This window comes from Branchiostoma belcheri, unplaced genomic scaffold (assembly GCF_001625305.1).
Source record: "Branchiostoma belcheri isolate BF01 breed outbred unplaced genomic scaffold, Haploidv18h27 scaffold159, whole genome shotgun sequence".
NCBI lineage: Eukaryota > Metazoa > Chordata > Leptocardii > Amphioxiformes > Branchiostomatidae > Branchiostoma > Branchiostoma belcheri.
Window position 1 is genome coordinate 475,652 of NW_017803035.1, and position 22,480 is coordinate 498,131.

Consider the following 22,480-nt stretch of genomic DNA (forward strand, 5'->3'; position numbering starts at 1 on the left):
CTGCAATGGACTACAATTATAATAAAGTATATCTGAATGAAGATCATGTCAATTGAATACATTTTAAATATTATCATAAGGACACACCAATTTAACTTGTTGGTTCACGGATTTGCCCGCTTCATTTTTTTCAGATTTGCAAAAAAAACATTTCAGCCTCTGAATTACCTTCAAAATGCTCATATTTTAGCCCCAACAGTTGAAAGAAGTTTCTTCTCTTCAGAGTTGCTTTTTAAATTAGTTTTTCCAACGGGACCTCCATTCAACGTCCTATACGAGGGACGCCCTTAACCGAAACTACTCATTTCCACCTGAGTGAAGTGAAGAAAGTCGTGTTAAGTGCCTTTCCCAAGGGCACAAGATCGATGACATGCGGGCAGGATTTGAACCCACGACCTCTTGGGTGTGAGCCGAACGCACTACCAACTGCGCCACACGACCCCACATGAGCAGTTGTAAGGATTGATTCGACCTGTATCCAGGTTCAGCGATTAAAAAAGCTTGTGAAGTTCTAACTCATTTGACAGTATACATAATCCATTTAGCCCAAGTGTTCTGTATGTGTAGATGGTGTGTTCAGTATCAAAGGCAGGTTTGTGCTAAGACTGTGTTGTGCACCAGTGTCCTGTATGTTTATGTAGATAGTGTATTCAGCACCATGGACAGGGATGTGTACAGATTGTGTTGTGCACCAGTGTCCTGTATGTTTGGGTAGATGGTGAGTTTAGCACCATGGACAGGTTTTTGTAAAGATTGTGTTGTGCACCAGTGTCCTGTATGTTTAGATGGTGTGTTCAGCACCATGGACAGGAGTGTGTACAGATTGTGTTGTGCACTAGTGTCCTGTATGTGTAGATGGTGTGTTCAGCACCATAGACACGTGTGTGATCAGATTGTGTTGTGCACTAGTGTCCTGTATGTGTAGATGGTGTGTTCAGCACCATAGGCACATGTGTGATCAGATTGTGTTGTGCACTAGTTTCCTGTACGTGTAGATGGTGTGTTCAGCACCATGAGCAGGTTCGTGTACAAATTGTGTTATGCACTAGTGTCCTGTATGTGTAGATGGTGTGTTCAGCACCATAGACACGTGTGTGATCAGATTGTGTTGTGCACTAGTGCCCTGTATGTGTAGATGGTGTGTTCAGCACCATAGAAAATGTGTGATCAGATTGTGTTGTGCACTAGTGTCCTGTATGTGTAGATGGTGTGTTCAGCACCAGACACGTGTGTGAACAGATTGTGTTGTGCACCAGTGTCCTGTATGTTTAGATGGTGTGTTCAGCACCATGGACAGGAGTGTATACAGATAGTGTTGTGCACTAGTGTCCTGTATGTTTAGATGGTGTGTTCAGCACCATGGACAGGGGTGTGTACAGATTGTGTTGTGCGCCAGTGTCCTGTATTTTTATGTAGATGGTGTGTTCAGTACCATGGACAGGTTTGTGTACAGATTGTGTTGTGCACCAGTGCCTAGTTTATGTAGATGGTGTGTTCAGCACCATGGACAGGTTTGTATACAGATTGTGCTGTGCACCAGTGCCTAGTATGTGTAGATGGTGTGTTCAGCACCATGGACAGGTTTGTATACAGATTGTGTTGTGCACTAGTGCCTAGTATGTTTAGATGGTGTGTTCAGCACAATGGACAGGAGTGTGTACAGATTGTGGTGTGCACTAGTGTCCTGTATGTTTATGTAGATGGTTTTTGTGCAGCACAATGGACAGGAGTGTGTACAGATTGTGTTTTGAAACAGTGTCCTGTAGATGGTGTGTTCTGCACCATATACAGGTTTATGTACATGTTGTGTTGTGCAGAATGGTCCTGTATGTGTAGATGGTGTGTTCAGCACTGTAGACAAGTTTGTGGACAGATAAAAAATAGACCAATCCTGATCAAACACATCAAACCCCCTGTTTTATTTCGAACACCTCGGGCAAAATCAGTACGGGACATCTAAGACCAGCAAAGTGAATTGATGTCTGCTTCATAAAAAATCCATGTTTTACCAACGAAAATGAATTTGTGGCATCAGAGGCTCTCAGTAAAACTAACCCTGTCCCCTCCTCAAATAATTTTACTCTGCGGATGTGTCCTTCAACAAAGCGCAACCCTTTTTGGGAGCTGCTGAGAGAGTTTGTTGCTGCCGAAAACTTGACCCTAATGTTCGACGGTATAACTGATATACTGTCGGCAGCCTGCGTGGCCCTTCCCATGCTGATTTTGCCCAAGAAGTTTGAGTTGTTAGGGCGTTGGTAAAGGGGGGGAGTGGCTGTGGGATTGGTCTATTGTATTGTGCACCAGTGTCCGGTATGTTTATGTATGTAGATGGTGTGTTGAGAACCATGGACATATTTGTGTATAGCACCAGTGTCATTATTTTTGTGTATGATGTGTTCAGCTGTTGTGCACTCCTAGTGTCCTGTTTGCTTTTGTTGATTTTGGATTTAGCACCATGGACAGGGTTCTGTACAGATTATGTTGTGCACCAGTGTCCTGTATATATGTGTAGATGGTGTGTTCAGTACCATGGACAGGTTTGTGTACAGATTGCAGCCTGCAGTATTACCATGGATTACTAGTTGGCGCTTCAGTACAGTTGAGTTGCTAAATACTACAGATGGAACAATGTTGAAATTCTGCCAGATTGCTACAATAAAGTGATTGACTTCAACAATTTTGATTTAAGTCATACTGTAAATTATCAAGAAATATAAACACATAATTTCCAGACATAAATAGTACTTGACTTGTACAACATACAATTTTCACTCCTAGAAATTATGTCATGTAATTATAATTTTCCCCACACATAGAGGTAATGCAGACATATCCACATTTGCTGATGTACATGTATTTCTTTAAATGATCAATGGTCTTCAAATTTACCCCCATTAGGTAGGGGTATGTGTGGACTAGGTTTGTTTGTTTGTATGTTTCGCATAACCGGTAAACCCCCTTTAGGCAAAACACACCAGTTTTGTACATGTACGTACATGTACAAGCTGCGTAAGACCGGACTGTAAGGTTTGAACCACTCACTTGAAGTGTGGTGGGTTCTTTAACGTGGGGTGTGGCTCTCCCAAACACGGGACCTCCATTTAACGTCCTATCCAAGGGACGTCCCTAACCGAAGCTAGGTACTCATTTCCACCTGAGTGAGGAAGTCATTTTAAGTGCCTTTCCCAAGGGCACAAGATCGGTGACTTTTGCAGGATTTAAACCTGCGACCTCTTGGGTGTGAGCCGAACTTGCTACCGACTGCGCCACACGATCCCACACAAAATCCACATGTAGTCCAACCTTTCCACTCACTCACACTCACCTTCCATACATTATAAATGAATTACAAAATCATGAATTGTGTGAAAGAATCGAGTTTGAGTGACAGATTCGGTCCTGCTAGTGACGTGACATCACCATGGTAACCAGAGGACCAGTTGAACAGGTAACGCTCATCTGGTGCGCCACAAGCACTAGAGCCCAGACAGCAGCGCGGCCGCACACCTCCGGACCTGTCTCTGCCACCATCATCCCCTACTACTGGCAATTGGTAAGTTACAGTCTCCATGTAAATAACATTTCATAACTTTAACTTTATGCATTTTGATACCTAGTGAGTGAGAGTGAGTGATTCTAATACATAGCCGGCACTTATACTGCTACTTACTTGCCAAATTCAGACAGCTAAGCTAGGGCGACCTTGAAATTCCAAATGGTGGTGTTAAACCCTTGGACCAAAAGTACGTACTTTAATCAATTTCAAATTAAAGTTGGTATTAAGAAAGTCAACTTTTGTTATACTGTGGAATCATCAGACTTGATGTTACAGTTCATGAAGATTTTGAAACACCCAGGTACCTTTTCTGTCATTTTTTCAGTTCATGAAAGTTCATGAACTGGGCACAACTTAAGTCAAAACTTGATTTCGTATCAATAGGTGAAATTCTCAGTACAATACAATGTACTGAACTTCAGAAGTCAAGCCACCTATAAAATTAACACAATTTTCATGCAGGTTTTTCTGGTCTTGAATGTTCTCTTTTGATTTGGAAGTTGTGCCGGTCTTATTTTACCTCATTTTCAGCACTGGGAGAAATTTACAAAACTTTGCAAGATTCCACAATTTGTCTTAAAGCACATTTAAAAAGATCGCTGCAAAGGTCTATGAGTAAGCCCATTATAAAAAGGGGGAATTCTCAATAGAGCTTACTTTAAGTTAGTAGAGCATATCATAAGTAATTACCCTTGCCTAAGGCTTTAACTATCATACACATCAACAATCTGGATGGCATTTAAAAGAATGAACCAGTCCTATGTATTATTTTCACCACAAGCCCTTAGTTATAACATTACATGTGATATTTTAGCAGTTCAGCAATAATTACAAGGTTGCAAAATTTGTCTTTTGTAACATTTTAACAGAGAAACAGAGCTTTGTAAGTAAATCCATTGGTACAAAAACAGTGACGAAAAAAAGTCATTACCCTAAGGCTTAGACTGTATATAGGTCAATGACCAGTCCTTGAAAAATGACCTATTCAACAAAACTCATGATAGCGATGAAAAAATGTGGTTGAGCGGCAAATAATTATTCATTCTCAATTTGATATCTGGGTCCTCTCCTCACTGCATGTCAAAATCTTTTATCAAAGGTGCAAAACAATAATTATTTGTGAAAAACCTTCATTGGTCTGGAAAATGATATTCATGTGAGCAGACAACAGAGACAATGTACGCCCTTGGGGAGATTTTGCAGTGTGCCTAGATTTTAGGCAGAAGTCTGAAGGGGTCAATACTCTCTTGTCATGTACATGTACAAGGGGGCATTGACTGGCAAGGCCTCCTTGCAGAGTACTGCTGAACTGCTAAAAATATTGCTGGATCATCCAATGTTTGGTATGTAGGTTGCTTATCAAAGCTTGACATAATTAGATTATGCACATCAGGATCAAATTTTCATAATCAATGAGGAAATTCCATAAATGGGTGGAGAATATGATCAACTGATATACATGTAATTCATGCACACAAGGCTCTTAATAATTATTTGCATTTAGCAATAAAAATATCTATGATGATTGGAATTTTATTTATTTATTTATTTGAATGTTTGATGACTGTTCATGTTCACCTGACGTAGAAATGTCGCAAGTATGAAATTCCCGCAATATACCAGTATGGAGTTATAGAATTTTCTCATTCAGTTCAGTTCATCCTGAACTAGAAACTCGAAGTACTCATTGAAACTCGAAGTACACACACAAGAAAAAAATGTGCCTGTGGTCTTTCGTAGAATTTTGTAGAAACCACCGGACTGCTTTTTCCACCCCCAAATCGGACTGGACTGCTTTTTCTGCCAATCGGACTGGACTCCTTTTTCCACCAACCCCAATTCAACACCACCCAGACCTAAGTCCTCCTTGATCAGCTTCTTCATAAATTATGCAAATTGGGTCACCATTTACATAATTCACATCTGGTAAATGTTCCTCTTCCTCTTAATCCCAAATCTCAAGTTTGAATTGTCCTGTCATGGAATGCAGCAGATTTTTAGAATTTCATCATTAATTATGTAAATCAGAATCTAATTTGCATAATTGTCATCTAATTATGTCGAGAATCACTTAAGCTACCTCCATACTAAACATGACAACAATCCGTCAACCTGTTCTTGACTTATCCTACTTCAAACGTTTTCACACAAACGCCATGGCAGTTCCCAAAGAAGAAGATAGGGGGCTCTACATCACTGCTTCCTAAGCACAAGTCAGAGCTAACAACAATCCAAAACTCAGGACGCTAGCATGTCAAGATCATGAGATACTAAAACTGGAAGTTTCACTGCAGTACCATAACAAGATGCCAGCTGGGGTCCCCAAATCTAATCATTTTGAGCTCTCATCAAGACCTATATCCTGTGACTTACAAGATGAAGATAGTCCATCTATGCCTTTTCGAGTTATGCTGTTAACACACACACACACACACACACACACACACACACACACACACACACACACACACACACACACACACAACCACATACATAACCCTCTTGGCAAAGGTAAATATAGAGTGGCTGCATGTCAAATATTTGCATTTAATGTTTTGATTTTGCATTTCTATGTTTAGTTTGGATGGAGGTCTATGGGGCCATGGAAGTTCTGATTCCAATATTGATCAATTTTTGCAATATTCAGCCCTATTATGCTTAAACAGTTATATGTATTGTCTTCACTTCAGATCACCAACCTAGCAAAATGTCAACCTTTCCTACCAAGAGGTATGCAGTTATGCTGATTATACTCTTCAGCAAACTGGGAACTGGTAAGAACTGGGATCTGTTTTGGGGACTTGCTCACAGCGGCAACGCTTTAAACTGAAGTTTATCTGTTACAAAAATTAAAATGACATTTTGGACTTCTGAAAAGTATTTTCCTGACCTTATTGTCTCCATTTAATGTATGAACTGTCATTCTGCCTGTCAATCTCCTACCCACGTTCTGTCAACCTACTCTTGAGGTCACCCCATTTCCTGTGACCTTTTGAGCTGACAATCTGCCTATAATCTAATCTTTAATCCACACACCGATATGCTGTCAACATTACTCTGTCTCGACAAATGGACACACTGCTTATTAGGCCACACCAATTTAATTTCTTGGTTAACGGATTCGCCCGCTTCATTTTTTTCTGATTTGCCAAAAAAAACATTCAGAATCAACTGCAAAATGCTCATATTTTGCCCTGAACAGTTGAAAACAGTTCTTTTCTTCCTAGTTGTTACAGTCATTCCATCTTTTAATGCAATGGTATCATTAAAAGTTCAAAATTCATTGTTTAAATTTTGAACCAGCCTGGTGTGTTGACTTCATGGCTCCTATAGTTATCATACCATTTTGGGCCATAATAGGATGCCTAGGCTTGTTTTTATTTTTATTTTTTTTCGCCCGCCCGCTCCATTATTTTTCTAGAAATATCCGTTAACCAAGAAATTAAATTGGTGCATGTGGCCTTAGCCAGATAAAAGAATTAGTACCCAGAAGTACCTGGACATCATGAGACTATTCTTCAATCCGTACAGATGGAGTGTACAGTATGGAGGCTCCTCAGACTGGTGACATGGGACCTGACCCAATACAGACCCCCCTGGATAAGCTGGAGGAGCAGGTGATTGGTGACCTACAAACTGAAGTGGATAACCTGGAGAAGGAGGTACTATGAGAACCGTGATAATCAAGCCATCACATGCAAACAATTCAAGATTTACAGTATTGTGATCATAAGAAATACAGTAACTGAATATTGTAACAAGTGTATGATTTTGATACTGTCTCAACCCCAACAAAAAGATCTGCTTGGAGATTATACTATGCCTACCTCTAATTCATGCTGGCTGTTGGCCAGGTTCTAAGACCTTTACATCCTGCCATTCTGCCTGTCAATCTTTTCCCACCCACACTGCTCTCATTCTATGCTGTCTGCAGAAACACCCACAAACCCACAGCACAGCCACCCAAAACAATGCTTCTGTTCCCGCAAGTAATGAGTTTTATGTTTGTCTGATTTACAGGAACGCAGCTTTTACAGCCTGAAAAACAGATACCAGGAGCTCAGGGGTGGAGGTCAGTTTTTACCTCCATGATGTTTTTGGTCTATCTCTGTGTGAGTGTTGGTCTGCGCTTCTGCATACTTGCAGTCAACATAACTTAAACAGGCCTTTATGAACTGTTTCCAGTTTTTGTAATGATGTACTAACATACCACATGTAACCAATCCATCCAGCCTGACATACACACACACAAACACACACGCGCGCACACACACACACACGCGCACACACAGACACGCACGCACATACACACACACACACACATATACACACACAGCTGCATTTTTCATGGAGATTAATACCATGTTGTTTTGATACTTACATTAAATGTTTAGCTATTTCCACTGTGGCCCAGGAATCCTGTTGAGTCACCAATCTTGTGCCCGTGCAATGGGAAAGGCACTTTACACAACTTTCCCCACTCCATCCAGGTCAAAAAATGAGTACCTGACTTCGGTACCTGACAGTGGAAGGATAGGGTTGGTCTCTGCTATACCATACATGTACCTTTGACAAAATGAATTAACAACTGATAATATATGACTGCCCCTACGGCCTCAAAAAGGCTATGGGAGTACCTTAAGGTGTCTTCCCTAGCTAATTTGGCATTTTAAGTTTCCATCGTTTTCTCACCATAGAGAATAACCTAATTGACCAATTAAAATCTAGTTATTCTCTAATAACTACAGTTAATTAGTAGATATCAATTTGTGCAAAGTACGTCTAAGCTTTGACCATTATGCACATGAAAATCATATTTCTATTTCAGTTACTTGAACCAATTGAAAGTGCTATATTATAACTTTAAAGATAATTACATTTGGGGAAATAAAATGTGATGACGTCATCCATATGGTCCATAAAATCATATTCATAACCCTTTTGTACCCAGGTATCAATATTCAGTACAACTACAGTTCTTTCTAAATTTCTTTGTGAGAAAACGATGGACTTTAAAAGGCCAAATTAGTCAGAGAGGACACCTTAATCTTCACGTATTTCCTTTCAGGACAATGTACTAACAAGAACAAAATGTGCCATGCCTGGTCGTGTGCTGGAGAGTGTGACAAAAACCCTGCCTACATGTTGAGACAGTGCACCTGGAGCTGTGGGGCTTGTGGACCAAAATGTAAGCATCATATTCAGCATAGGTCAAACATTTTCAAATTGATGTTGTAGTAATACTTCTTTTGCTGTCAGAATACGCACATACATACTAGATGGGGTTGATATATATTATATAATATAACAATATAGATCTAGATGTAATAATTTATAAGAGAGAGAGAGAGAGTTATAGTTATCTTGCTCAATATATAGCTAGTATCTCTATATATATGTAATAATAATATCTATCTATATCTAATAGAATCTATCTATCTATCTATTTCTATATATATAATGTATATAAATTATGTAGGTATGTACATTTGTAGGTATATTATGTAGCAGCTGATTTGTAGGAATATTTGTATATATATATATATATCACGGTTTTCTGACTGATTCTGCAAAATACTTTGTTTTACAGTTTTGTTTTATTGTAAACCATGTGTTTTTTTTTTAAAGACCCAATTCCTGATCGTTACTTTTATTCTAATGTTACGGCAACCTAAGAATGAGCTTTGATATATTAGATTTAACACACACTTCTCAGTCTGTTTGGACAACAATAAGAACTGTGATGCCTGGATGAAGAGAGGGGAATGCTCCAAGAATCCAGGCTACATGTTAGCGAACTGCTGCTGGAGCTGCATGGCCTGTGGAGAAGGTATCAGTCAGACATCTTTTTACCTTCGCCAAGAAGGTTATGTTTTCAGTAGCGTTTGTCCGTCTGTCTGTCTGTCTGTCTGTTTGTGAACAGCATAACTCAAGAAGCTTAGTATGCATTGTCATGAAACTTGGTAGGTGGGTAGGTCTTCATGAGAGCTAGAAATGATTAGATTTTGGGTCCCCTGGCGGCTTCTGTTGGTATTGCAGCAGAACTTCCGGTTTTGATATCTCGCGATCTGTAAATGCTAGGGTCACAAATTTTGGTTGGTAGATAGCTCTTGGGGTAGGGAAGAAGTGACATAAGTTTGGGCCCCCTAGCGGCTTGTTCTGGAACTGCAGGAGCATTTGTTGAAAATTTTTTGAAGGATGATAACTAAGGAACCGGGTGACGGATTGTCATGATTTTTGGTATGTAGGTAGCTGAAGTGATGCTTGACATAATCAAATGATAATTATGCAAATCAGGAGCTAATTTGCATAATTAATGAGGAAATTCTAAAACTCTGCATTGTTCAATAATAGGACTATGAAACACTTGTTAAATGTCATTGAGAATGAAAAAAAATCTGAGGATATAGATTATGTAAATGAAGACCTAATTTGCATAATTAATGGAAAATCTTTATAATTTTATAGTTGTAACTGCTGGGAATATCATACTTGCCACATTTGGAAGCTAAGTGAAGGCGAACATCAATAAACATAATTTATTCAAATCATGACCTCATTTGCATAATTTATGAGGAAGTGCTATAATAGCCTTTTTGTTAAGATAAGACTGTCATTGGGTGGAGAATATGATCAACTGATATAACCCATGCAAATGAGGATCTTATTTGCAAAATCAATTATTAAAATTGTATAATTCTTCAACCGCAAGGGTTAACATCATTTGGCGAAGGTATGAGATCGTGGAACTCTTGTTTTTAATGGTGTCGCTCAATGCAAGGCCTAGGCAACGGAAGCTGTAAGGATCTCGATAATCGCTGCCCCAACTGGGCCCAGAACGGAGAGTGTGAGAAGAATCCCAAATATATGTTGGCCAACTGTCGCAAGAGCTGCAATGTTTGCAAAGGTACAGGAACTGTAAATGCATTTACTATTGTGGTGAATTTATTTTGTGGCAGGACGGAACAAGAGTTTTTTGCAGTGCTTGCAGTTTCCCAGTTAAAACATTTCAAAGCTATTAAGCTAATGCCAAGAAAGACAAAGCTAATGCCGAGAAACATGGAAAGCTATTAAGCTAATGCCGAGGAAGACAACAATTTTTCTTTTGATATTTTTTTTCTTGTTTGAAAGCTTTGCTAGTTTTTTTTCTTGGAGGTTGCAACATCATGCAAATAGCACAAACTAGGAAGGTCAGTTTAATTCATTGTAGGCTAACATAACTTTTGCAGGATCCTTCCAGTGAAGCCTCGGTCACAACCCGCCGTACGTGCTTCTGCGTGCTGTCTACGTGCAAAAACGTGGGCAAACGCAGGGCATCCGTGCGTGGTGAGTACTGCCTCCGTACAGAATCCTACGAATTTTGGAGCACGCAGACACGCCATAGAACTTTAAGTGCATTTAAAACTTTTTCTACCTGTGGTCTGCGGATTCACCACCCGTACGTGCGAGTACGAGCGACGCGCCTGCCCTGTACGTGTCGTACGGAAGAAACACGTGTGGGTACGGCCTCCTTACGATAAAGTTGCAATCGCACAGAGATCGTACGTTGTAAGCACGTACAACTCACCACTTGCACCACGAACGATGCACGCAAGTGCTCACGGCCAGACGTGGCGTGCAAACCCCACTCTTACACCTAGCGCAACCGTGCGAGTGACGTGCGTCGACGCCACTCCTTCCCCACGTTTTCAGAAAAACGTAGCAGACGTGGCCTAAAAAAAAAACGTACGGACAAAAAGCACACACGGCGGGTTGTGACCGGGGCTTGAGCCACCTGGACAAGAAATTGTGCACCACTTTCAAATCAGCTGGAAAACAGTTGCAGACCGACCTAATATAATTTTGCACAAAAAGTTGTCAAATTGCACGTAAATTTTTGCCAATGTGCAATTTTGCACATACCTGATAAAAAATATGTTACTGTACATGGATCATGTGTTTTATGTGGTTGTAAAGCCTGCATCAATTCAACCTATAAAAGGCTGGGATTGCATCATTGGGTAATGTTTGACCAATAATCTGTATACATTCTAGGCACCTGTAAGGATCTCAATACTCGCTGCGCCTACTGGGCCTGTGTCGGAGAGTGCCAGAACGAACCCCCCGCTACATGCTGATCAAGTGTCGGGAGAGCTGCAACGTTTGTCACAAAGGTACTGGAGCTTTGAATGCATTTATTATCTCCATGAAAAATGGAGGTACATGTATTGTTTTTGTCTGTGTGTGTGTGTGTGTGTGTGTGTGTGTGTGTGTCTGTCTGTGTGTGTGTTTGTGTTTCCGCACATTTGTAGTCAGCATAACTTCATAACGCCTTTATGGATTATGATGATATTTGGTATGTTGATAAGTCTTAGATAGACAAAGGTCAAGGTCAAATATGGGCCTCCTGGTGGATAACCTTGGTACTGCAGCAGAACTTCCGGTTTTTGTATCTTTTGTCCTGAACAAGCTATGGTCTTGACTTTTTGGTGACAGATAGCTTTTTTATTGTGGTGGTTTTATTTTGTGGCTGGACGTAACAAGGTTTTTGCACCACTTATTTGCAGTTCACAGTTGAAACATTTCTGTAGTACAACAGAAATAACAAGCGCATATTTGTATAGCAAAAATAAAAAATTCTAATGATTTTGCAATTAGAGGTCAACAAAAAAAAAACACCACAAAAATAAAACCAAGCGCAAGTATTTCACAATTTACGTATCTCCTCATTACAAAAGGCCTGGGCACATTAACATGACATGTCTAATACAACAGCAAATTAAGGTATTTTAGGGACTGTCATGTATAATATTAGTAATATGTGTTATCCAAAATTTAGCTGTCTTTTCACTGATGCATGGTCACTTCTGAGTGACAGTGTTAGTGAGTTCTGTCATAAGCATTACAGAAAGAAACATTGTAAGATTACAACATTTTGATCTGAATTTCTTCTTGTCAATGTACAATAACCAGACTGAGGTTCCTGCTTTCCAAAGGGTGAAGACAGTGATTGACAGTGGTTACACCCCTACACCCCTCTCATGCCCGTAGCCAGGGGGGTTCGGCGGGTTCGGAAGAACCCCCCCACAAGACTCAAAGGTCCACTTTTTGGTCCACTTTTTATGTAAAGGTCCACTTTTTATGTAAAGGTCCACTTTTTATGTAAAGGTCCACTTTTTATGTTTAAGGTCCACTTTTTATGTAAAGGCCCAAGATTTTTCTTGAAAAGATGGACTGGAATTGTAGAAAAACTGCTCCCTTCGTCATTGAATAAAAATTTATCTGATTTTTTTCTTGGAAATCCTCTTAAAAATGCACGAAATACCATTTTAGAAGGCCCCCCCCCTAGGAACCTCGCGCCTTCAGCACTTGCCTCGTGCCTACGGCGCTCAAGGTCCCCTCAAGCAAGTTTCTGAGAACTTCTGACTCTCCTATGTTCTGACACCCCTGTTATGTCAGTATAATTGACATGTATGATGCACATTTACTTACATTGTACTAATAGTATGAATGATGATAACTGTTATAGTAAAGAATATTCATCTTGAAAATTTCTTCCTGCAGGAAGAACCTTTGATGCAGGAATTACCTTCAAGTATACTTAAGGGTAACAGCAGTTGTATGAACAGTCACAACAAAACATGAATCACTATTAATTGTTACTGTTCACAGATGGTAACAACAAGCAGGTTCTGGCTGGTGAAAATTGTCCTGAACCTCAAGCTAAAATTCCACGTAAGTCAGCATTCTTTCATGAGTTAATATTCCTGGTAATGTACATGTATGTTGAAACTGTACTTAGTGCAATACTGTCAATGATAATTATAGTTTTATGTTGATTGAAAGTCTCAGTTTGTTTCTTTGGGAAAATTTAACATTTGGGATGATGATAAAGATTTGGGACAATTATAATAAATGAAGTTTATTGCAAATTCATGCCCGGGGGGCTAATTGCAGATTACAAAGTTAACATAAAAGAACAATGAAACGTAGTATAAAATAACTAAAATCTACATGATAAAAGGTAGTTGTCTAGAGCTATAGCTATGTCTAAAACTATGTCTAAGGGGCTTGACTTCTCTTTTCTAGACCATGGAAGACGTAATGTCCAACCTTTTCTAAAATTAGTGGGTTTTGGGAACAAGTTAAAAGAAGAATAGTTTTTTCTTGGTCTGTAAGTTTAGTAAAATTGGTATAAATTATATGTGTGTGGCTGATGTTGAATCGGGCTTGCTGTTTGGATAGTTCATTGAGTTAAGGAATTAAAGGAATTAAGGAATCAAATGGCTGAGTGGTTAGACTAGTGGACACAGGATAGGATAGAGATCACAGGTGCAATTCCATGCATTCCCTATTAGATGTTGTATCCTTGAGAAAGACACTTTACTTGACTTTTCTCACTTCCAATGGGAACCTGACACAGTGGATTAACAACCTACTGCCATTATATATATATATATATAGGACCTCAGAGGCTGTGGGACCTTTACTTTTTACCACCTTCTTTTTACCACCTTCAAATCAGCAGAAAAGCTAAATATAATTTCAGTGCTAGACTTCAGTGCTAGACTCGGCTAAAATTGTACAAAAATTGTCTCTCTAGTAAGTTATCCGCCCCATGTATGTACGTGTGTAAAATCTGAAATTGACAGCGCCGAACTCTAAAAAGAGTTGCGCTGCGATACCATTTGTTTACTTATGTTTACAGAAGCTCTGAGTTTCCCTGCTCTGTTCATCTATGAATATGATTGTATTCTGCTGGTTTGTGAATTAAACATATGTTCCGCCAAAACATGATTCTTGGTCGCTCCGTTGTCTGTCATGATTTGAAGTCTGGCTTCGAAGTGAGAAAAGACTTTGCATATTGCAAATGTTGTTTTTTTTTAATCATTTTTAAACCTCACTCTCTACATTCTATTGCCCACTATGGAAGAGCCCACCTGTGATGAAAAGGTGGACATCATGGTGCTGATGGACGGATCGGCTAGCGTGGGGAGGAGGAACTTCCCAGATGTGCGTAACTTTGTCCTGAGCCTGGCAGCAGGCTTCAGGATCGGCGCCGGCGCTGCCCAGCTGGGCGTGTACCAGTACGCCATCAGGGTGCAGAAGGAGATCGGGCTGAACCAGTTCAACAACCGGGAGGTGAGCACGTGGGCAGAACGTACTGCGTCTGCGCAGAACCCTTTATTTTCACGATTTTCGGTGGATTTTTGATCAACGTTGCATCAGAATTTTGCCTGTTGCAAAGGATATGGGATGTTAACCTTATATGCGTGAATACGACCTTATATGAGACGTTCTGCCGAAGTGCTATGTACAATACATTACGGGTTTCGCGCAGGTGCAGTGCATCCTGCTGACGTGCTCGGGAGGTGACTGTTTGTTCTACATAAGGCCACACCAAGTTAATTTTATAGATGACATCTTCTGAAGACCCCCAAACTAGTGCGCGCCGGCGAATAAAAAAAACTCCAGCCAAAAATAAAAATACTACTAAACCATAGGAATATATACAAAGCTGGTACATGTATTGTGAATTTACGGCAGTACATAGCAACATTTACGACAAGCCGGCACATGCTGGCTTTTTGTGGAATTTATGAATCGGCGCTGTATGTATGTACTGAGTCGTGGAGCTTCCGTAGCCTGGGTGCCATCCTCCGGAGTTACCACCTCCGTATTGTCGCTAGCTACCATGGACTACCCAGGCCTAGAGTCAGGCCATAGCCTCGGAGGACGTGATCTTTTTTCTTCTTTTTTGAGAACAGGCGAAAATCAATGCGCACGCAGATGTCATCCAGAAAATGAAATCGGTGTTGCCTTACCAGTAAACACAATTAAGTACCCAGGGATCCACATAGCAAGCAGAACTTCCTATAGCAAAATCGTACAGCCATCTCCCCCATAAATATAGATTACAACATGGTGTATTCCGTATCACCCTATGTACCAGCCCGACCACCGGATCAAATTTTCGAAAGCAGCGCACACGGTTAGGGTGAAACACCTTCAAATTATTCTATAGAAGCTATAGAAGACCTGGCCGTACCGTAAAGTATGCTCCGGTCCGGAACACCATTATCGAAGGTTATTACATCCTGGGTATGATATAAGTGGCATTATCATATAGCCAGGTGACGTTGACCAATCAGAAGGCTCCATTCCATATTCCTTATGACGCCGTAATATCACAAATAGATCGGGTATTTATTCATCCCAATCCATACATTAAAAACCCAATAATCACCCGCATATGACCTCAGGTGACCCAATAGAACACGGCTCTAGTTCTAAAAAATCCAAAAATAACTTAAGTTGTGTTCCAAATTGACCTCCGGTGACTCCCATAAGAACACCTGTTCCCTGCCTGTAACCCAGTTAACTGAACTCTACCCAGTGACCTCAGGTGACTCCAGATGGAACTATGTTCTATGTTCTATTCAGCATGTGCATTGTGTCACTTACTGCATCAGTTTGGATAGGCTATCGTGTAAGCTACATGTATATGATAATAGCGTTAATGTCTCGCCCTTTCTCGGTGAATATGGTGTGATAAAGCCTTGTCAGTTGCTATAACGGTTACCACAGAATAAAGCCACCAAGTGAGCGCACCATATTCACCTCGGGGTTGGTCATTAACCCTTAAGTATAACCTAAACCAATATGGTTGACCAATGATGATGATGATGACCCCATTCTGAAATAGTTTATCTGACACATTTGCTGTTTCCCTGTACGTGTACATGTAGGACTTGCTGGATGGCATCAAAAAGATTACCTTCCTGAATGGAATGGGCACACTTACCGGTCGAGCACTGACACAGGTTCACCAGGACTTCACCACAGCTAATGGGGCACGAGCCGGTGTGCAGAAAGTAAGGATATTATAGTCCTATATAACTTCATTTCATTTATTTTACCAGCAAAATACACTCAGGTTACATTTAAAAATCTGCTTTTCAGGTAGTGCTGGGCATACAAAATACAAACAAGAAGCCATAGGCGACAATCCTCTGTGAAGTTTTATATATTTCAACAAATTTTAATTTGTTGTTTCTTGGATTTCTTCAGAAAAAATATGGAGCGACTGGGCAAAAAAAAACAGGCCAAGGCACCCCATGATAGCCAGAAATGTTACAATATGAGCCATGAAGTGAACATACCAGGCTGGTTTATAATTAAAACAATAGATTTTGCACTTTTAATTAAACAAAATTGCATTGTTACGGTAACCATGAAAACTTTAAGAACTTGGAAGAAAAGAACTTCAACCATTGGGGTCAAAATATGTCTTTTATTCAGCATTTTGCAGTTAATTTAGAATAAAAAGTTTTTATAAATTATTTTTGCAACTGAAAAAAAAATGGATAGGGCGATCCGAGAAGCAACAAATTTAATTGGTATGGCCTAATCAGAAATAAAATGAAGCTGGTGAACATATACTATATATTGCCAATAAATACAAATTAATTTAGTGCAACCTTTGGATAAATGATGAGTGACCTTAAAATGAAAAACTTAAACTTTTCTCCAACTCAAAATTTGACTCACCAGAAATTTTCGACTGAATCACTCAGTCTTCCTCAGCTATCTGACCCAAATGCTGTGGACACGTGATTTTTCCCACGTGTGACGTCAGCAAAGGGTCAAAGGTTGTCTGAAGTCGATATAGTCCCCCGTCCCGGTTGAGCGATGGTTGAAGTGCCCTGATGTATATGGCCTCTTTTATGCCTCTCTTGAAGTAATCCTGTTCGGTATCCAAAATTTCTGGTGAGTCAAATTTTGAGTTGGAGAAAAGTTTTTCATAATGTAATTTACCAACTCAGATGAACTTTCATGCTGATGAGTGACCTTTGTTGCTGCAGGTGATCATCCTCATTACTGATGGCCAGGCCAGTGATATTGTTCATCTGCCGTCAGAGAACATCAGGAAGCAAGGTGTGCTCATCTCTGCTGTAGGGGTGGCCAACTACAACCTGCAGCAGCTCAATGTAAGAAAACATCAGATTATTAAGCATGTGCTTTCAGAGCAGGCATTCAATGTGATTTCAGAGCAGCAAAACTGGAAATATTCTGAATAAAGAAATCTTTACAACATTGACACACACTGCTTCACATTAGCACATTTCAATCAGTATTTCATACTTTGGGTATTTAAAACTGAAGAAACACGCCCCAAGATGAGTCAGACTGAGTCCTTTATTTTATGGGTGGTACCCTGAAAATCAGCCAAGGGCCCTTCTAGTAACCATTTTCTGTCAGAATTTTGGGTATTTTTGCTCCATGAGGGTCAATATACATTGGGATAGCGTGGTTTCAACTCTAGTATGTAGATAAGTGACTAGAATATTGACTTTAAAAAATTGGGTTTCCAAGTCCTAAAAACTACACTGGATGTCTTTGAGTTCCTTCAGACAAGTTACATGTACCCAATCATCTAATACAATTTCTGGGCTGCAAAACAAGATTTTCAGAGTCAACTTTTTGGCTATTCCTTCAATGCTTGTAGTAAGCAAATGAATCAGTCCTATCGCATACCTGTGAGGCAAAAATGCTATGTTGCTGATGGAAAATGGCTGCTTGTTTTGAATTGTAGGCTAGTTCTAGATATTCAAGGGTGATACCAAAAAAATAAAGAGATACCTAACCTTGTTTGGGGGCTATTTCAAATGCTTTACGTATGAAATGATGACAAAAATGACAAATATGTGCCAAGAATGACAGTAAATGTCAATATCAGACAGATTTCCTCACCCAGAATATTTTCTAATTTTGCAGCCCTGAAATTGAATAGAATGCCTTTAAGCAAGCGTCACATTGTCGTTCACCTTCGGGCAAATTTGTTAAGTACCAGAAGGTTGCCAAATTTCAAAATAGTCAGAGAGTCAAGCATATTTTTTCCTTGAAAATCTAACCTACCACTATCATATTGTATATAGTAGGGGGATTCATTCCTCAAGCTACCGACATCTCGCACACGCAGTCGTCCCTCAGTAAGACATCTGGAGCCGCATAGTTCCCGTTTAGAACTTTTATTCAGCCTGTCACACGACCGGTTTCGCCTGTGTGGCTTCTTAACCTACCACTATAATATTGGACGTGGCTTGGTGAACCTGGAAACACCGGCCAATCCCTGAAAAATTGCACAGTGGTCGAGAGGACACTGGCCGTATTGCTGCCAAAAGTCTCCTTTAAAACCTCACAAATTTGTCAGGCAGGCTATTTTTTTCTGTGTGACATTGGCTTTATTCCAGCCCAGAAAAGAACAAGAAACAGTCATGCCTTCAAATATCAGAGTTATCAACCAAGAATTGAGGTGTACAAAAACTTGTATTTCCCCAGAACTATCGTAGACTGGAACTCGTTACCACCAAGCACAGTTGGGGCATCATCACTAGAAAGCTTTAAACAACTCCTGCAATTAAATGTGCAAAGATTGAGTGTAACAAGTCGTTCGGTGTCATATAGCTAGCTGCCGCCGTGCCGCGTGCCTGCGAAGCTGGTGTGTTGCGCCGAAGGGCGGTTATACCGGCTATATCGATACAGATACAGAAGCTAAGTTGCATGATAAAAGGGGCAAAAGGAAAGTAAGCGTACCACAACGGCTTCACATATTGAAACGATAGTGGTTTCAGCACCAAGGACATGTCCATTCCATTGATGTAAGTGTATCAAGGGATTGTTGATGAAGGTTAGAGTTAGACATCCATCTATAAGGCCACAGCAAGTAAATTTTATAGATGACATCCTCCACAGACTCCAAATCTAAAGTGATAGGGCAAAAAAAACAAGACGGGCAAAAAATTTCATTTTCAAAAATTTTCATTTTCAAATTTTGAGGTCATGAGCCTTGTTAAACAAGAATTGAGGTGACAAAACATGACCAAAAAGATATTAACATCCGTGTCCATAATATCACCAGGGTCCATAATATCGCCACCTTGAGAAACAGTGTGCTTAAAGATATTTTTACTGCAACATACTTTTGGTATGCACTCCTTCTCACATCAAATGTACATACCTAGGGTATGTTGCAGTAAAAATATCTTTAAGCACACTATTTCTCAAGGTGGCAATATTATGGACCCTGGTGATATTATGGACGCGGATGTTACATTCTAATTTGTATTCAACAGTATTACCTTTCCTTGTACATGTAGAAAGATGTGTAAAGACCTCAATTAACTAGAAATTCTAGCAAAACGACAATCCGTACCATCATGGGCAGCTACTATACTAGGTTGGATTGGATGTGATGGAACGTCGTCAGTGTCAACATTTGCGATCAAACATGAACCATTGTTCCTCAAGTTTGCTGGATCCCTGATGGTCTCTGAACCGACAGGCCTTTACAACATAATTGCCCATTTTCGGCAAGTTGACCACTGTCAGAGGGCAATAAATTTTTTTTCCAAAATCAGGCGAAAATTAATGCACACACTGATGTCATCCATCCAAATTACTTGTTGTGGCCCGATAAGATACGCAAGAAACTGATACTCTAGCATCATCCCGACCTGTTGCTTGCTTGAGTAACAGTTTTTTTGTGTATCCGGACTGTTACCTGTTTATTGGAGACACCAAACCAATAATGTTACTGCACTTAGGCCACAACAATTTAATTTCTTGGTTAACGGATTTTTCTAGAAAAATAATGGAGCGGGAGGGCGAAAAAAAAATAAAATAAAAACAGGCCTAGGCATCCTATTATGGCCCAAAATGGTACAATAGGAGCCATGAAGTGCAACACACCAGAGACTGGTTCAAAATTTACAATGAATTTTGAACTTTTAATGATACCATAGCATTGAAAGATGGAATAACTGTAAGAACTAGTATGAAAAGGACTGTTTTCAACTGTTCAGGGCAAAATATTGAGCATTTTGCATTTGATTCTGAATTTTTATTTTTATTTGCAAATCAGAGAAAAATGAACAGGGCAAATCCGTAAACCAAGAAATTAAATCGGTGTGGCCTTAACTAGAAATTCTAGCAAAACGGCTATCCGTACCATCATGGGCAGCTACTATACTAGGTTGGTTTGGATGCAATGGAACGTCAGTGTCAACATTTGCAATCAAACATGAACCATTGTTCCTCAAGTTTGCTGGATCCCTGATGGTATCTGAACCGACAGGCCTTTACAACATATTTGCCCATTTTTGGCAAGTTGACCACTGTCAGAGGGCAATAAAAATTTTTTTTTTTTCCAAATTCAGGCGAAAATTAATGCACTGATATCATCCATCGAAATTACTTGTTGTGGCCCGATAAGATACGCAAGAAACTGATACTCTAGCAACCTATCCTTTTGTTTTCTTGAGTAACAGTTTTTTTGTGAATCCGGGATCGTTACCTGTTTATTGGAGACACCAAACCAATAATGTGGGAAAAATTGACCTGGTAATTTTTGTTAATTGTCTAGAAAACCCCTATTTCTTTTGTTTCTGCCCGTAACCTTTGATACGAACACGTGATACGCCATTCGACTTGACGGTATGCGGGTGCCGGTCGTTCTTTTGTTTTGTCTCTTCACCCACCACCACCCCTTTCTCCGCCTTCTTTATTATTAAGTCTTACTTAGTGAGCCGTTTTACAAATATAGTTATGACGTTGTTGTTTGTTTCGGAAAAGTCGCAAATTAAAGCTTTTCCCTTTTTTCGGCCAAACTGTGTTTGACTCTTTTCATGTTTCCCGAGTTTTTGTAGGATAATTTTACTGCACTTATGTTGAAATCTACATGTATGACAGTGACTGTAGCACCGTAAAGAATTAAAACACTTACTATACGTCTATTATGAACTGTGTTGTAACTCTATAGGACATTGCCTCAGGAGGCAAGTTTGTGGCCACAGTGGAGCAGTTTGATGCTATGGACAGCATCAGGGATAAAGTGTTGGACGCCGTCTGCCAAGGTAGGAATATCTCCTACTGTGCATTTGGTTGTCAAACATATGTAATTATCCATACCATAGTTTTTGTTGTTACTCTCCATGAACTCAGTCAGATGGACTATATACCATATAATGCATTACATGTACATCAACATAGTATTACTCTCTCAGTCTGCTGAATCATGTACTAAACACACACTGTGTCCACTGGAAGATGCTAGCAAATCATACACTAAACATACTGTCTGTCCACTGAAACAGAATTCCCAAAAATAAAATGAGCAGTCATACAAAGTCAACCGAAGATTGCTGACCAGCACCTTTTAAATGCTTTGACTGTTGGGAATTTTTTTTATTGGGAGGGGGGGGGGTGACATGCAAGTTTACAGATGTTACTTTTCATGAAATCTATTTGGGTATTATTATACCACTTCCTGAATTCCTCCATACAACAGCAACTTACTCCCACCCAGAACACCATCAATCATTTGTCAAAATCACCTCCCACCCACCATACAACTGAAGTAAGTAGGACAGTCAGAGAGAAACCAAGTCACCCCAAACAATACTGCTGTACCCCGAAGTAAAAGTCATCCCTATCAACACTTCAACCACATGCATTTTTGGTAACATTTTCATTCCATAACCTTTTTTTTTGTTGTTGTTTCCACAGCCCAACAGAAACGTGGCCAAGATATCAAGCAAGAGATCAACAATGGCCTGCAGTACCTGAAGCGCATGTTGGGGGCGCTGGAGGATGAGCTGGAGCAAGAAACCAAGAAATGAGCACACCGTGATTTAAATTTGGCAAAGAATTGATTGAATCACATTGTAAGGACGGGAACACTAAGCAGCTTTGGGCTGTTATCAACGGTATACTTGGTAGAAACACACGCAAAACCCTAACTGTCATAGAGACAGATGGAAGAATATACACAAAACCAACTGAAATAGCTGAATACTTCAATGAATATTTCATTAATAAAGTGGATGGTCTCACACAGGGAGGTGACATAGACCTAGACGGTATAACAGCACCGATTAAGGACAA

At 39.9% G+C, this 22,480-nt stretch overlaps 3 protein-coding genes across 4 annotated transcripts; all 3 read left to right on the plus strand.

Annotated features, from left to right (window-relative positions):
• Positions 1–7,091: 7,091 nt before the first annotated feature.
• Positions 7,092–11,787, plus strand: LOC109465844 (putative tyrosinase-like protein tyr-3). Of its 2 annotated transcripts, none has more exons than XM_019763335.1 (5): positions 7,092–7,218; positions 7,577–7,628; positions 8,625–8,744; positions 9,273–9,386; positions 11,591–11,787. In XM_019763335.1, the coding sequence occupies exons 1-5, from the start codon at positions 7,102–7,104 to the stop codon at positions 11,671–11,673; spliced, it is 486 nt and encodes a 161-aa protein (XP_019618894.1). In that variant the 5' UTR covers positions 7,092–7,101; the 3' UTR covers positions 11,674–11,787. The 2 variants fall into 2 exon arrangements, with proteins under 2 accessions (XP_019618894.1, XP_019618893.1); XM_019763334.1 differs by lacking the exon at positions 11,591–11,787 and adding an exon at positions 10,338–10,976.
• Positions 11,788–14,150: 2,363 nt separating this feature from the next.
• Positions 14,151–14,761, plus strand: LOC109465846 (vitrin-like). Its single transcript, XM_019763337.1, has one exon. It carries the CDS (start codon positions 14,462–14,464, stop codon positions 14,747–14,749), a length of 288 nt encoding a protein of 95 aa, XP_019618896.1. The 5' UTR covers positions 14,151–14,461; the 3' UTR covers positions 14,750–14,761.
• A 1,422-nt stretch (positions 14,762–16,183) lies between these two features.
• LOC109465845 (collagen alpha-6(VI) chain-like) lies at positions 16,184–22,215 on the plus strand. Its single transcript, XM_019763336.1, has 4 exons — positions 16,184–16,410; positions 17,401–17,526; positions 21,357–21,450; positions 22,103–22,215. The coding sequence occupies exons 1-4, from the start codon at positions 16,327–16,329 to the stop codon at positions 22,213–22,215; spliced, it is 417 nt and encodes a 138-aa protein (XP_019618895.1). The 5' UTR covers positions 16,184–16,326.
• Positions 22,216–22,480: the final 265 nt, after the last annotated feature.